General features: G+C 46.1%; 1 protein-coding gene across 1 annotated transcript in view; it reads right to left on the bottom strand.

The window, feature by feature from the left end:
- The window catches only part of LOC120512983, a 78,262-nt gene that overhangs the window by 21,573 nt on the left and 40,555 nt on the right, over positions 1-16,134 (bottom strand). The window contains exons 10-17 of the mRNA XM_039731871.1: positions 14,352-14,506; positions 12,956-13,100; positions 10,114-10,242; positions 8,057-8,251; positions 6,524-6,850; positions 4,806-4,880; positions 3,247-3,300; positions 1,196-1,365 (exon numbers count right to left, since the gene is read on the bottom strand). Of these exons, the coding sequence (XP_039587805.1) occupies positions 1,196-1,365; positions 3,247-3,300; positions 4,806-4,880; positions 6,524-6,850; positions 8,057-8,251; positions 10,114-10,242; positions 12,956-13,100; positions 14,352-14,506 (1,250 nt within the window). The remainder of the gene's footprint in view (positions 1-1,195; positions 1,366-3,246; positions 3,301-4,805; positions 4,881-6,523; positions 6,851-8,056; positions 8,252-10,113; positions 10,243-12,955; positions 13,101-14,351; positions 14,507-16,134) is intronic.

Below are 16,134 nucleotides of genomic sequence, written 5' to 3'. Positions count from 1 at the left end.
GCAACTGAATCAATGCTCAACAGCTGCTCTGGTGTGTTGGAGAACTCCAAAAACAAGGAAATTTTCAGGAAACAACCTCTCCTCACAATTACCCCTCAGGCATCTGCATTGCTTCCTGAGGACGTTTGGGGTTTTAAAGATGTTTTCTGTTTCAGATTATCAAAAAGGCATTTTGTATTTAGCTCTGTGATTAAATAACATTGGGAAGCACATCCCCATCAACCCTAATGGCCACTATATCCCTCTTGCCAGTATAAATATTTCAAACTCAGATGCCTGTGCTCACTGCTACCATGCAGAAGATATTAATTGTTCCAGAGCACTGCCTTGGCATGTGCCTCTTTTCTTCTGAAGTCTCTACTAATAATTTCTAGGAGACAATGTTATAAACTTTCCAAACTTAACCCAAGTGCAATATCAATTATAAATGTTTGTTTTTTATAAAGTCAAGTGGTTAAATGTCTTCAGGAAAGCAGTCAAATAACATAGATAGTTTTTCCCCAAGGCAAGTAAAGAAATAATTATCCAACTCCTCTCAAATGCCCAGAGTTCAGTTCCCTGGCTTTCACAGTATCCTTACACTCTGGGCACGTCAGGTTGAGAAAGAAAAGGTTTCTAATGCCATGAAAGAACAGAAACAAACATCTATTTTTAGCTAATCAACCCCACAATGCCCTAAGATTTAAGAACCCTCTTTACTGCTTATTGGACACGAGCAAGGACAATTTCCTCTCCTTGCAGGGGATTTTTACAGACTGGCTGCCAGGGTTCAGCTGTGTCTGCGATGCAATCTCGGGTAACAGCACCCCAGAGATGTGCATTCCCTGGCAGGCAGGAGGCTGTCCCAGCTTTACCCACATGGAATAAAGCCAGGCACACGTGCTCCCTGGATGTGCCCTACCTGGAACGACCTGGGGCAAGGAACAGAGGACACCTGTTTGGCAGAGCTGAACAGATTCCTGCGAGGTCTGCACTGCCCATACCCTCCCCAAAGTTTCGTTTGGGAGAAACCAGGGCTGTCTTTATGTGATAAAAGAAGCCCTCAGCTCTCTTTGTGCTGATGAGGTGCAGATCTGATTGTTCCATACAGCTCAGCTCTGAAACCCCGGGTGGGAATTGCTGAGGTTTTCAGGAATGGATTATCCACAGCTCATCCCTTTCCTCCCCACACAGAGGTGCCATTCCCTTCACCGACCTGCTGCAGCTCACAGGGCAGGAGAGCAGCAGCAGCAGCTGCTCCCAGCTCCAGGTGCTTCATTCCCACCACGCAGAATTTCTCCAGGTGCAGATCCCGCAGGATCCTGGGCAGCCTCTGGCTCCACACCCCGGGTTTGATCAGCAGCACCGTGCAGAGAACCTGTGCCCCTGGAACAAACACAGTGGGGTTTGTTTACTACCCTGGCCACGGGGAAACCTGGCAGGAAGTTCACAAAAATACCAGCAAAATGAGTCCATAAAAAACCTGGGCATATGGGATCATTTATTGATTTGGGTTCGCTTTGTTGGGTTTTCAGATTAAAAATGTATCTGAAACAGTCCAAGCTTGGAGGTTTCTCCATCAAGGAAATCTGCTCCGGGTCCTAAAAGTTCTTGTGGCAGCTCTGTCGGATAAGACTCAAACCTTTATATTACAGATTAATGTTTTAAGAGAGATAAAATATTCCCTTTTGCATTTTTCATGTGAACCATGGTGATGTGATGCTTAAGCAGCTCTTACATTCTTACTCTGGTGTTCTGTGTATTTTAGAGCTCTGTTTCAGAGAGGCACTGACAATGCTGACAGGTCCCAATTAATGTCATAAACCAATAATTAATTGAATTGTCTTTACCAAAATTGACATTCCAGAAAAACTTTCTGCTTCTGACACAGCTCTCCCAGCAGAGCTGCTAGGAAGGTGCAGCACTATGAGAAGGAGAAAACAAACCAGACCAAGAAAGCTTTGCTGTCTGATGGAAATGGATTTAAAGGCAGAAAATACATAAATTCCATTTTTAAATGACAGCATTTTCAAATTTTTAGTCTTGCTAAAGTACTTGCTACCAAGAGTATAGTTAATATTTTATCCTTATAACATCTTGTGGAGATTTATTGGCAAGTGCAGTGTCAGAACCAGTCTGTGAGGCCCAGGAGCTGCTGGTGCTGAACCACATCAATCAGCACGAGCACAGGGGAACATCCTACAGGCTGCTAAAACTGATGCAAGCTGATCTGTTTGGGTACAAAACATGTCATTTTCTGTTTCTGTACACCCCAGTACTAATTACACAGATGTCAATGCAGCAAAGCATCAACAAGGCTACCTCAAACTTAATGCTGTTATTTCCAGGTGACAAGCAGGAACGTGGCACAGAAACACAGGATCAAAAATAAAAACCAAGATGATTCCCTCCCCTTTTGATATGGAAACTTAACCCTTGTGCTGCAGGGAGCCCTCCTGTTACAGATGTGCTGTTTTCCTCACATCATTCCTGAACAGAAAGGTTCCATAGCAACAGCCTGGAAGTGCAGGAAGCTGCTGGGCTCCACCTCAGCAACCTCACCCCTGTGTGTTATGTAAGCACTCAGTGGCCTCCAGATGTTTTCCTCACCATCTGCTCCATTTTTGGGCAGATATTCTCATTCTTCTGCTGTGTGAGTCACTACCTGCTGCATATTTAGGGACTTTAGACACTTCAGGAGGATTGCCAGCTTGGTTTGCTCAGACACCTTGTCACCCAGAGCTGGCTTTCTCTCCTCAGCAATTACAAGTAACAAGAACTAGATAAATACCACTAATTACCAATGGAACAATCTCTGCTGATCATGAATTAGCAGAGGGACCTGTTTGGCTACGTTAAAACCTGCCTGATTTCCAGTTCTGACTGCTCAGAGCCTTTCCTGGTCTTTATTACGTTTCTCTACTTTGTAATACTTTTAGATCCATTCCTCACAACCCTTTCCTTTTTTCCTCCCCCAAAAAATTATTATATAGGTTTTGATTTCATAGCCTAACAGTGAAAAGAGAGTTTAGTTTATATGTTATTTATAGATAATAGTTCAGATAGGTGTGACTTCAAATAAGTGGGAAGTCAAGACAAGCAGATAGCACATCTCCTGGCATGCTCAGAGTGCATCAGGCTGGATTCCAGCCTAAGGAAAATGTTGGTATAATCCTTTTTTTCTCTTATTTTGGGCTGGTGCATCCAGATGATTTAGTTCCACCAAGTCCTTGTCAAAGGGCATTTTTCCATTTGCTCTTCTCTCACCTGCTTGCAGGAAGGAGAACATGGATTCTGCTCGGCACCTCCAGCTCTCACCCACTACAGGAGAGAAGCAGATTTGAGTGAGTTCTCTGTGTTCTGAGACAATCTGAGAATTGTGCTATCATCTCTACATAAAGCAGCCAATATTACAGTGACACACTGACATTTTAGGGTGTAACACTGGGACTGGGCTTGATTTCAGATGTCCTGGGACACCCTGGGAGGGGTCACACTTTCCCCTTCTCTGGTAATCCCAGGAGCACAGGTTGAGCAGGACTGCAGGTCCTAAACCATGCTGGATCTTGGTTACCTTTTCTGGGATTTCAGGGAGTGGTTAACAGTGGTTTTAAACCTAACTATGCTCCTAACATTCCACAGTCAGGTCAGATGCTGCCCTGTTTCTGGTGTTTTGTTTGATTCTCTCTTTGGTTTTTTGTCTCTTTGATTTTCTCTTTGTTTTTTTTTATTCTCTCAGAAACAAAGAGGTGCTGTGGATCCTGAGTGCTGCTGATAAAACCTCCCTGGCACTTCCCCAGCCAGCCAGGAGTGGCTGCTCCAGTGGTTCTCCAGGAGAGCAGAGCAGGATGAAAGGAGTCTGGGGAATCAGAACTTAGGACAAAAGCCAACAGAAAAATGTTCCCTTCGGTCTAATGTAAAACCTGCAGTGACCTGGAGATGAGCAAAATCAAGGCACTTCAGGCACATGAGAATTGAGAAGTTACCAAGATCTAGGGCACACTGAGGGGAATCCTGCATCAGACTGATAAAAGAATTCCTTTTGCAGTGACTGGCAAGTTTAGCCACTGTGACATGCAAGGTAGATAAGAAAAAACTAAAATCTGTTTGTCAAAACAGAATTACCTTTTTTAATTTTTTTTTTGGTATTACTGTCCAAAATCCATGTCTATCTACTTTCCATAGTTATGTATCTGGAAGGTATTTAGCCAAAGAGTTGGGTTTTTTTTTCCTAATGAGCCCTCTTTCTCTTTCCACACGTTTGTTGCAATAATAAAAGCACAAATAACAGGTGAAACGAGCCCTAAGGTCCTTGGCTTGTCTCATAAGTTTTTGGTTCATCCTCCCAGCACCAGCTTTTTTTTCTTATAGCTGGAGTTACCTGAAAGGACTTTCAGGATCTGTGAATCCCATGGTGACCTGGGCAGCACTGGGATGTAAATGACAGAGACATAGGAAATGCACCTTCTGCTCTGATTTCACCTCTCTAAAACATCATGAAAATCAGCATTTCTGGGATCTACACCTGAAAAAAGCTACTAAAGAGCTGACATTAAATACTTATCCAGCTGACTCTGCACACCATCCCTCGGCAGGTGGTTCTCAGGACTGTGGAGAGGGAATGATGTGACAGTACTCATACCTTCCCCCAGCACTGTGGGGACCCAGCTGGCCTTTCCTCCCCAACTGCCTGGGATTAGGATGTCTAACCAAAGGTTTACTAATCCCATTTCAATGGCTCTGACAGAGAACACACAGTTTTCTTCAATCTATTTAAGAGTCTAAAATAACTTGGTTTTTCTTTTCAAGAGGAAACTGTTGCTTACCTGTGGTCTTCCCTGCAGTCCTGGAGCTCCTGCCAGGTGGTGGCAGGAATTTTCCAGCAGGGCGGTGTTCTGCATCTGGAAAAGGAAGGACAGGTATTTTTATAGATTCAAGATGGGAAACCTTCAATGTCTGGGGCAGGAGGGAGACAAAAGTAATTTTATTTAGCAGGGCAGATGTTCAACCTGCTACAAAATATTGTTCTTGAGCACAGAGGTCTCTCCATTCCTCCTAAAACAATAAAAACACAAGGAAAAAATGGAATTCCCTTATAAGAGAGACAGTGCAGGATGCTGAAGTTTGGCCTGATCTGTGCTTCTTTGTTCCTCACAGTGGCTTTGATGCAAAAGATTGCCACTGCCATTACAACCTCCCTCAATAAACTCAGCTCACAGCTCTGCTTTCCTCTTATCCTGCCTTTCCATCTCAAGATAACTTTAATTACGGGCTGCAGTGCATGAACTCTTTAAACTTTTAGACACCACTTTGGGATACCTAATGCCTTCTCTTCTGGAGGCTCCTCTTCTTGCTCACCAGTCTCACAGAGAACACCCCCGTAGTTCACTGACAAATCAAACTTGCTGTGAGCCTAAACCCAGGATCTTTTCCCAGACAAATCTTCCTTTGTGGCATTCAGCAAAGCCAATTTGTTACTGCACACTACACAGGCACAGTGGGTTTGACACAAGTGGCTAAGTTTGTGTTGATGACAAAGGACTTTTCTTCCCCAAGGAAAGATAAAGGAAGGGCTGTAAATTCAAAGCACGAATGCACTTATGGGACTGCATCACTCCCCTTCAGCTGATGCATGATGTTACCACAATCCCTGATTTCTCTCTGCTTCTGAATAATCATAAAATCCCACAATGGCTTGGGTTGGAAGGGACCATCTTGTTCCAACTCCCTGCCAGAAACTGTCAGGGCTCAGAGCTGTTTCTCTCTGGGTGTGAGGAGCCAGGCAGCCCCAATTCTTCTCTGAATATTTCACATTAAAAGAAAACAGTGGGAGCTTGTAGTCTGCTGCACTAAACCTTGCAGTATCAATAACCCCACAGTCTGCACAGTGATTTAGTTTTAAGAGGCATGGCTATACATTTCCTGCTACAGGAGGAAACTATCAAATTTACTGTGCTGAAAGATCGATGCTGGCACACATCACTGAACTCTGAGAAGCTTTTGACAGCAAAGGTCTCCATTCCTCTCTTCATTCTCCTCCAGGATAAAAAGAAATTCTTAAGAAATCTGTTTTCTTACTGACTGGTCACACCTTCAATCTCCTTGAGCACAGGGCAAGGCTGAGGCATCAAGCTGAAAGTCTGGCACCACAGTTAGGGGCCCACATTTAGGTGTGAGAGCTTTTGGGCTCTGTTCTTCAGTTTCTCTGATAGAGAGGGTTTAAAATGCATGGTTTTATTTACTGATCCTGCCAATTGCTCTGATATCTAATTAGTACTTATGGAGTACCTCAAGATCATCAGAAAGGGCACCAGGCCAAGCACAGCCACATTAATTAAATAAGCCACCTTGTAGGTGACCTCAGCTGGCTCCTGCTGGGTTCACTGCTTCATCTTAACTCAGCCAAGCACAGAATTTACCCCCACATTATTACATTTTCCTGTGCCTGAGAAAACCCCCAGCACTGGATTCCTTTGCCCAGGCTCAATCAATTCCCACACACCCTCCAGCTGAGGAGAACACAAACAGTAAAAACGTGCCTTACCAGTCACCAAATCTGCCTCTGTGAAGAAGAGGATGGCTTGTCTGAAGGTCACCTCTGGGGTCAAGGCCATTAGTGCCTGTGGGAGGCTGTCACCCGTGCTGAGCCTGTCCCTGGCCCGGGTCCATGCCTGCAGGGCGGCTCCCAGGGCTCGGAAGGCGTCGATGCCCCGGAGCACACACAGCAGGACAGGGCTGCACATCAGCGTGGCCAGGCTCCTCTGCCAGAGAGTGTCCCCAGCCTCAAAAGGGGTCATTTCTCTGGCCTGGCACCGAGTGAGATGGGGCAGCCACTTCAGGCCCAGGAGCTCAAGTCCTGAACTGGGCTCTGCTGCAAGTCAAGAAAAATGTTTTTAGCACCAGGCAGCAGCTTGTGTTTTGTAGAAGCTGTGCTTTATTTTGGACACAAACATTTTATTTCACATGGATTTTGTCCCTGCACAAGTTCCAATGCTGTTCTGACTTCTGTTTCATCCAGAATGGACTGTAATGCAAATATAGGAATATACTGGGAAAACCCACAAGATGCAAATTCTAAGAAATGCCATTACAGTGAAGAACAAAAAAAGGGCTATCTGGGAAATCAACAGGGAGCCACAGGGAGTAAGTGCCATGATTTGATTAGAGAGCACAGCTAATGGAGGAGAGTTGAAAGGGAATCACTGAGAGTACACTGATAACAATGTGGCTTGGCACAACATAATCCATAATTATGGATCCTTTAGCACCTCTCATAACACTTTAAGCAATGTTTAGCAGAATTGCAAACTACAGCAGAATGCTGACTTGTCTCTAAAGTAGTTTCAATGTTGTCAGAGTTGTAAAGTTGTCTTCTGACTATGTAGGAAGGTATTTAGGGCTCAGTCCGGGAGTGCTGGAAGTTTCTGTTGGCTTAGATCTCAGATACAGAACTTCACAGGATTTCAAGTAGTATTTCAAGATGGTTTTGGGGTGAGTTGGATACAACGCAGTGTAAGACAGGCAGACTTGAGCCCTTTGTGCCTACAGCTCCTGTGTTATCACACTTCAGTGCAACCTGCACATGAAATTACATAAACTCCCTGTCCTGCCTAGGGCTGGACAGCCCTTTTCATGCACATGTGAGCAGCCAGCATGGGGACAGCCCCGCTGCTCCTCCCGCGGGGGAACCGGAGCGTGAAGCCATCAAGGGCTTTGCTTCTGCTCACCAAGGCTGTCACTGCACAGAACTGAGCCTGTGACTTCCAAATTCCTGTCCCACTTCCAGCCCAGCCTTACCTCCCTGTGCTCAGGGAGGGACACAATGCTCTGTGTTACATAAAATCTCTGCAAGCCCAAGCACTACTTGGAACTCATTTGATGCTCTCTGAAGCAAATTATGCCCACCTGAGCTGTTTGTGATTGCCCATAACAAACCAAGAGAAATTCTTCAGCTCTCTAGGGGGGTAACAAAGAAACCCATTCTTCCTGAGGCCCCTTCACCACATTTTCCATTTTGTTCCTGGTCTGCTAAAAAGAGCTACTCAGGATAACCCAAGGTCTCCAGCTCTGGGGTTACCTGCACTCCAAGCCTGATCCCTGGCTGGGGGCAGCAGGATGTGCTGGAGGAGCTCTCCAGCACTCTTCAGAGCCTGCATGCCCACCACTGCCAGCATCACCACCTGCTCCATCCCGGGCTCAGCAGCGTAGGCTCGGTGGCACAGGAAATCCAGAGGGATGTGCTGGGGCTCTGGCACTGCACTGAGGTTTCCTCCTGCCCAGGGACAGCATCCAAACAAAACTGTTACCCCATGGACACATCTCAGGCTTTCTGCTGTGAAGGAATTGCATAAATCCCAACCAGCATTTCACTGTCTCCTCACATTGCAGTTCAGGAAAAGCCTCCTGAATGAGGAATATTAACACAGCAAAGTCCCTCTAATTAGTCCCAGTCCTTCCCTGGAATTACATTTTGCCATGTAAAGCAAATACCTTCCTTGTAATTTTGATATCCTTATTCACACCATTAGGCAGAGTTGATAGATCTGTACCAAAATGATTTAAGGCACCAGTTTTGGGTTGATAACTAATGACTGACTTCACATTAAATCAATACCTCATTTTGCTTTCCAGGACACTTCAGGGCACAAAACTGGGAGCTAATTTGGGGATTGCTGTAACACTGTACTTCTATCCCAATCCTGTTGGGAACAGCAGAGCCTGGAGAATCCCTGGCCCATCAGAAATCCCTGTTTGTTCCATACTGATTCACTACATAATTATGTAAGCAATTGTATCAATAAACATTCCTTTACTTACTTATTCCTACATCATAACATTTCATAATGCTGGAGAATTGTGAATTACATGCATTAAATTTTCATTTTTCCTTAGGATTTAGAGTCAGTTTGGTTTTGGAGAGCAATATATTTAAACTCAGAGTCCTGGCATCCAAATTTTCAAATAATTACATTAAATTAAGCTAAGTTAACTTACTGAACACATAAAAACCCCCAACATGTAGTTAGTGAAATAAACATGGGATTTTTTTACTCCAAGTGTACAGAACTAGGAGGTTTAAGACTCACCCATGTGAGTCATAGATTAAGAACAGAAAACCCATTTCCTTGCTGTTTGAAATCCTATCAATCTCCCAGCTTTGAATGAATGAGTTACCAAAGTGAATACAACTGTACAAACTGAAATGTAGAATATCCAAGTAAAATGAAATTGGAAAGTGCCTTTTCTGCACCTACAGAACTATAGCTGCCAGCATTTATCACTTCAGCACATTCCAGTTCTACACACAACCACCAATTTATCTCATTTTAATATTTTGACTTCTCTTGAAACTATGGGAATAAATACATATTGATTGCCTATTAATCTTCTAATTATCTTAATTAGGACTTAATTGGATGTTACTGTGTCAAGTTTCAATAATTTCTTTTTGCATGTATCTTTTAATTTACTTGAAAAAGGTATTTTCACTTTGATTTCCATTGATTCTTCCAGGAGAATTACTGTGATTGACTGGCAGCAGAACAGTAAATGAGATCCTACAGACAAAAGCATATTCCTAATGGCTTTATCCAGGAAAATCCCTTGTTAGTGTGGCTGCTCCATCCCTGCAGTGTCCAAGGGCAGGCTGGACAGGGCTTGGAGCAGCCTGGGAGAGCGGCAGCTCCCTGCCCATGGCATGGGATGAGGTTGGAGTCCCTCCAGCCCAGAGCACTGCCTGGTGTGTGCTCCTGGGGAAGCCAGGCTGGGGCAGGGCCCCTGATGTACCCAGGCTGGGCAGAGCTCCTGATGTACCCAGGCTGGGGCAGAGCCCCTGACATGCCCAGGCTGGGCAGAGCTCCTGATGTACCCAGGCTGGGCACAGCCCCTGATGTACCCAGGCTGGGCACAGCCCGACATACCCAGGCTGGGCACAGCCCCTGACGTACCCAGGCTGGGGCAGAGCCCCTGATGTACCCAGGCTGGGGCAGAGCCCCTGACATGCCCAGGATGGGGCAGAGCCCCTGACATACCCAGGCTGGGGCAGAGCCCCTGACATACCCAGGCTGGGGCACAGCCCCTGACATACCCAGGCTGGGCTCAGCCCCTGACATACCCAGGCTGGGGCAGACATACCCAGGCTGCGCAGCGCGGCCGCGGCGAACGGAGCCCCGTGGAAGCAGAGCGACGGCTCCTCTCCAGCAGCTGCAGGGGGGAGGCTGTGCCCGCTGCCAAGGCCTGCCTCTGCCAGCTCCTCCATCAGCCCTGTGCTCAGAGCAGCAGCAAATGTGAGCATTGGACATGAAAACACTCTGCTGGCAAATGTTTGAGTCACTGGCCACAGCTCCGCTACAGACTGAGCTTACCCGAGACACCACACACAGCTGAGCCATCCCCTCTCCCCAAAATCACTTGGGCCACTTAAAAAGGGCCAAGGAGCTCTTGAAAACTGAGGCTGGCCCACAGCTTTCTCTGTTTTTTTCAGCAGCACCCAGGTGTTTCTATCCCCTTCTAACTCCTGCTGGGAACTGAAAGGTGGAACAAGTGCACAGCTGTTGCCTCAGAGCTCCTGAATTTGAATAAATATCTTAAATAAGGTGGTGCCCACTAGACTAAGAGTCCCAAATCTGAGCCCAGTGCTCACAAGAAGGCCCTCAAGGTGTCTCACACTTCCAGGCATGTGGCCAAAGTCCTGCATCCCACAGGGCCCTCGTGGGCAGGGAGGTATTGCTGGGGTGACAGACCTGAACAGAGACATCATGTTCTGCTCCTGTGATTTCCAGCCTGGAAAATATCCCGTTCCACACCACTTTTACAGACACTAAGTGCTTAAAGCCACAATCTCTCAGCTCCCATTCTCCCTCTAAAGAGCTGGGCTGTGCACAGACAGTGCATTAAGGTGTTGCATACAGTACATTTCCACAACAATTAGTTCAGCCTTCTGTAATAATGTTTCAGGTCACAGTTTTAAAGGCTTGTTATTTTTAAAATTACTTTGTACACATTTGATTGCTTCCTACTGTACAAGCCTGTCAAAAATTCACTGCAGTGGAGCATGGGAAATGGATTATTGGTGTTAAAGGCTGATGGCAAACCGTGGATATCAAATGTACCACTGACAATCACCTGCTCCTCAAAATTCAAAGGGTATGAGGCACCAAAAATGGGCCATCACTGTCCCAGCAGTATTGCCTGTTGTTTAATCAAATTCAGGGCATGGCAGAAAGCAAAGCTTGGACAAAAATATGTAGTGTTTGGACTTCAAGACAGAGATCCTTACCCACCTATTTATCTGCTCTGTTTCAGGAGTATTTGTCAGATTTTAACTTGCTTTGAAAATTGAACAGCATTCGAGACTTTGGAGGGACAACTGCTTTTCATATTGATTACAAATGCAGAATTTCTCAGTGAGGTATTTACCCTACTCCAACCTCAGTGCTATTCTGCACTTCCCAGAGGCCAACCCAAAGTTTATGGGGAAAGAATATCAGCTTCCCCTCTCCAGGGCTCTGGAATATGGACTAAGATGTCTTTCTGCAGTACAGGACTGATGAAAATAGCACAGAACACATGGAAAGAGGCATTTGCAAAATCTGTCACAAACAAGAGAAAAACTCTGAGTTCTGTAGCATGAGGGAAAATATTTTACCTTTCCAGACTACCCTTCATTCCAGCCCCCCTATGGATTTCTAGTGGAAATTTCCCCGTGCAAAACATGAACACAAAACATCATCTGTGGCACTGAGGGAAGCTGCAGAAACTGCACTTTTTAATGAGCAACTTTCCCTGGGTGCAGAGGCAGCAGGTGACACGGGGCTGTAATTACTGTGCCATGATTAATCCTCTGTGTCTGCACATGTTTTCAGAACATTCTGTGATAGTCTCAGGAGAAAAAGCCCAGGATTATTTGAATTGTCATTGTTTCCCCCCTCCCAAACCTCTGAATGTTCTTTCCTATTGTGGATAAATTAAAGGAAGCAATTGGGCTGGGCATGAATGTCTCCACAATGGGCTGTGTGGGATGGTGTTCATGGAAGGGTCACCCACAGTGACCCCTTCTTGGGAAGGGATTTCTGTTCCCTCCTGACCACTTGCTGTTGCCTCTGATCTTCCCCTCTTGAGGTCCATGTCAACTGATCCTTAAGAAAACAGAAACTCAAATAAGAAGATTTAAGGCAGCAGCTTGGCTGGGTTTTGGCAGTCTCTCCACCTTTGGGTGCTTGGAAGTCACAAGGATGCAGAACTCAAAGCTGAGGTTGATGGGATCACATGCTGCCTTCAGGCTCAGTGGCACAGCTGGATTCTGGCTACCTGACCTCTCTGGGCAAAAAGAGTTTCTGAGAGGAGGTGATTGAGGCCATAAAATCCCAGCAAGTCCTGAGCTGGGAGGGACCCACAAGGATCCTTGAATCCAACTGCTGACCCTGAGCAGGATGGCCCCAACAACACCTTCAGGCATTGGGTGTGAGATGCCAAAGTCAGGCCCAGCTTTGAAGTGTCCAGGGACAAGGCTCACAAATCCAAACAGGAGATTACAACTTCACATAAAGGAAAAACATTTCCCATAATGATGGATTAAAGGCCCAGGGAGGCAGGAGAATCTCTGTCCTTGCAGATTTTCAAGACCTGACAGAAAAAAGTCCTCTGCATCCTGAGGGAATTCATTGCTGATGCTCTGCTGAGCAGGATGTTGGATGAGAGGCCTTCTGAGGCCCCTTCCACCAGGAACTACTCGGTGATTCTAAGTTCAAGAGGACTCCAGAGCTAAAGATCAAACAACTGGCAAAGGCCAGGCAGCTCTGTTGGATGTGTAGTAGTGACTGATTCACACCCTGGTCTGGAGATTCCTACAGCAACATGAGAAGGCCTTGATATTCCCAATAAATATTCCCTGCATTCTACAGCTGTGGCTGGACTGCTGATGTGGAACCACTGAAATGCAAAGCCTCCCTGCCAGGTGCTGGTAGGGCAGCATTACCTGTCAGCAAGGCAGGGATGTGATATGTGGCATTCTCCTTCCTCAGCAGCAGCACCAGGCAGTGCCTGCGGTGCCCACCAGGGACTTCTCCTCCTGCAGCACCAGCAGGTGAGCTTGAGCTCTTGCCAGGGCAAAAGACAGCAATCTGAAATAATGAAGGGCAGATTAGACTGCTAAATCCAGATGTAATTACTACAGGGCTCAAGCAAATAGATAAATTACAATGGCACAACAAGATACAGCTCATCGCTGAGCCACAGGAACTCCAATATCTGGGTGCTCTGCGTCATCTTTTCCTGAGACAGAGAAACTTAATTTAAACTCAAGGAAGAGGCTTAACACAAAATCATTCTGCCCTGCAGCTGGGCTGGGCTAAAATCACAGCAGTTGTAACTCAGCTGATAGGTGTACCATCCACCATAAGTGGATGTACCATAAGTCACTCTAAGATTATCTGGAGTCTCAAATGAAGGGGTGATTTTCACATTGGAGCAGTGGTTGCTGCTGTTAACTCCTTAATGGTCACTTAGCAACATGCTCCTAATATCTGGCTATTTGGGCTGCAGTATTCCATAAATAGGTTTTATTCATTCTACAAAATATTATGGGCAGGGACATATTGTTATTCCTTAGGACTGATCACAGAACAAGCAGAAAAGAGGGGATTTGTAGAGTTTGATTTGCAAAATTATGCATTTCCTGACTGACATAGCAAAGAACCCTCAGCATGATGACTTGAAGTGTGGGATCCACTCCCTTGTGAGAGGAGGTGCCATATGATTCCTGTGGGACTTATAATATAAGAAGGGCAGCACTGGACTTCTTGCATATGTTAAGTGTGACTGCAACCTGCATTTGTGATTATTGCCATTTTCTTAGGCTGACTTGTCAAAATGCCAAGTGCACTTTACCTCAAACCTATCACCATGTTAGGCAGAGCATCAAAGAAAGAAAAAATATATTTTTGAAAGCTCTTTTTAAAACCCATCTGGAATGCACTGAAGTAGAGGACTTCATGCTGAAGGGTCCAGAGGGACTGTGAAGTACATCACCAAATATCAGGCTGTTAGTGAAGACAACCACCTTTGCAGATCAGTGTTTTGGTTCATGGGGCTACTGCCAGCTCTTGCTTATTCTAACATCAGTGGCAAAATTCACATTTGTTTTAGTAGGAGCAGGATGATGAATTTACACTCCTGTTCTCCATGAGGGGCCAAGGCTTTGTGGGATTCTCCTACTAGGGAAAAAGGCAGCACTGAAAGCAGCCAGAGCTCCACTCACAGGAACAAGGAGAGCTGGAAAAGAGAGAACGAGTGTCCTCGAGCACTCACTGGAGGAGTGCTGGCACCATGAGCTGCAGGGCAAGGGGTGATCCAGGGCACAAAGGGCACAGTACCTGCCCTGCTGCCAGGCCCAGCACGAGGCCCTGCTGTGCTGAGAGCTGCAGCTGCCGCAGTCCTTGCAGCACAAAGCCCCGGCGGGCACAGGCGGAAAGCACAGCCCCATAGGCACGTGGAGGTACCACAGGTGACACCAGCAGAATGATGTCCCCTAGACCAAAGAAAGGGCAAGAAAAACAGCATGTTATTGTCACAGGAGCTGTGGTATCAATGCAAGGCAGCCCTCACAGCAGCTGCCTCCACCTTGAAGCAAACAGCTGCATCCCAAGCAGCGCCCTGTGTTTTATGGTTTGTTTGCTGCATGCAGCTCATCATGACTGCAATCCAAGGCCAGCCCAGAGTGGGAAAGCTTATGGCATCATCAGTAATATCTTTATGAATCATCAGATGAGATGAGCCAGCCTGTCTCCCAGGTCTGGGAGCTGCTCAGTGTGTTGGTGCTGGCCAGGCTGTGGGAGCTGTCCCTGTGCAGCCCCCAGCACTCAGGGCAGGACTGAGCCTTGTAGGCCTGACCACTCTCTGAGTGACCAAACAGGGCAACAAGAACTACTTGCTCTTGCTCAATTTGTCCACTCCAAAGAGCATGAAGCAGCTCTGGCCATTCCTCTGCTCTCATTCCTCTCTGCTGTTACTGGTGGTCTCAGCAATCCTGCTCAGCACCCCCTTCTGCTTCTTGTTGTCCCTCCTTTGTTCCTGCCTTTAACCTTCATCCCGGACCTTTACTTGACACAAGCTCCTGAAGCTCTGGACCACCTGTGATCTCACCTTTGGTTTGGTACCCTCTGAGGCCTCACAGGTTCCTTGGACATCGTGGCAATGGTACCAGCCTGCCCTGTCCTACCTGATCCTCTTCCAGCAGCTCTGGCTGCTCGAGCTCTCCTGGAGTTCCTCACCCCAGTACAAATGATTGTAGACACAACTGGAATTTACTTCGGGTTAGAACTTTGGGTTTTCAGACTCCTGTTCTCCAAGATGAATCCCAGGCTCCCTGCCAACCCTGAGCAAGCTCAGGAGAAGGAGCCTCCAAGACCTCCTGAGCAGCCCCCAACATCTTAAGCAGTGTGAGACAAGCTCAAAACTTTTCGCTGAAGCCTCTGACCTGCCTGAGCTCCCTGTTTTTACTATGACCTCCATTATTATACTTTCTCAGTTCTAACACAGCTTTTTTATCCCTCACAATGTGTATTCAGATCTCCATAAGCTGCCAAGAGTGAGCTCTGAGGACAAATCCTCAGTACCACTTCTACATGGGCTTCCTCTATGCTGCCTCAGTAATTTCTTGTCGTTTTAACCAATAGATTTAATGAGATTGGAGGATTTTTGGTTGTGTCCCCGTTGATTCTGAGGATAGGACAGTGAATATTTATATTTAGTCTAGATTTTGTGATGTGGATATCTGTCCTGCCAAGGCTCAGCCTGGTAGTTCAAAGCAACTGCACCAAAACAAGGGGAACCTTTTTGTATTTATCACTAAGGATGGGACAGGCAGGATGGTTCTTTGCCTAACATCTCTGTTTGGCTTTACAGCTTTAACACTGGCTTTTACCTATATTCATTATGTGGAAACTGTCAAAATCTAAGACTGTTGGTGAGAAGATTTTGGTTCCACTCCAGTTGATAATACTTTAAAAAACATTTTTTGCACACACATATCCCAAATCAACAAGAATATCTGCTTGGGTCACCAAAACTCTGATAACTGAGAAGGGGCAGGTCTACCTTGCTGCAGTACCTCTGCTCTGCATGGGTAAATATTCCTGTCTCCAAGAGGAGCTGCTG

Source organism: Passer montanus, unplaced genomic scaffold (genome assembly GCF_014805655.1).
Source record: "Passer montanus isolate IOZ18808 unplaced genomic scaffold, ASM1480565v1 scaffold8, whole genome shotgun sequence".
NCBI classification, from domain to species: domain Eukaryota; kingdom Metazoa; phylum Chordata; class Aves; order Passeriformes; family Passeridae; genus Passer; species Passer montanus.
Note: the sequence above shows the minus strand (reverse complement) of the source record. Positions and strands in the feature narration are given on the sequence as shown.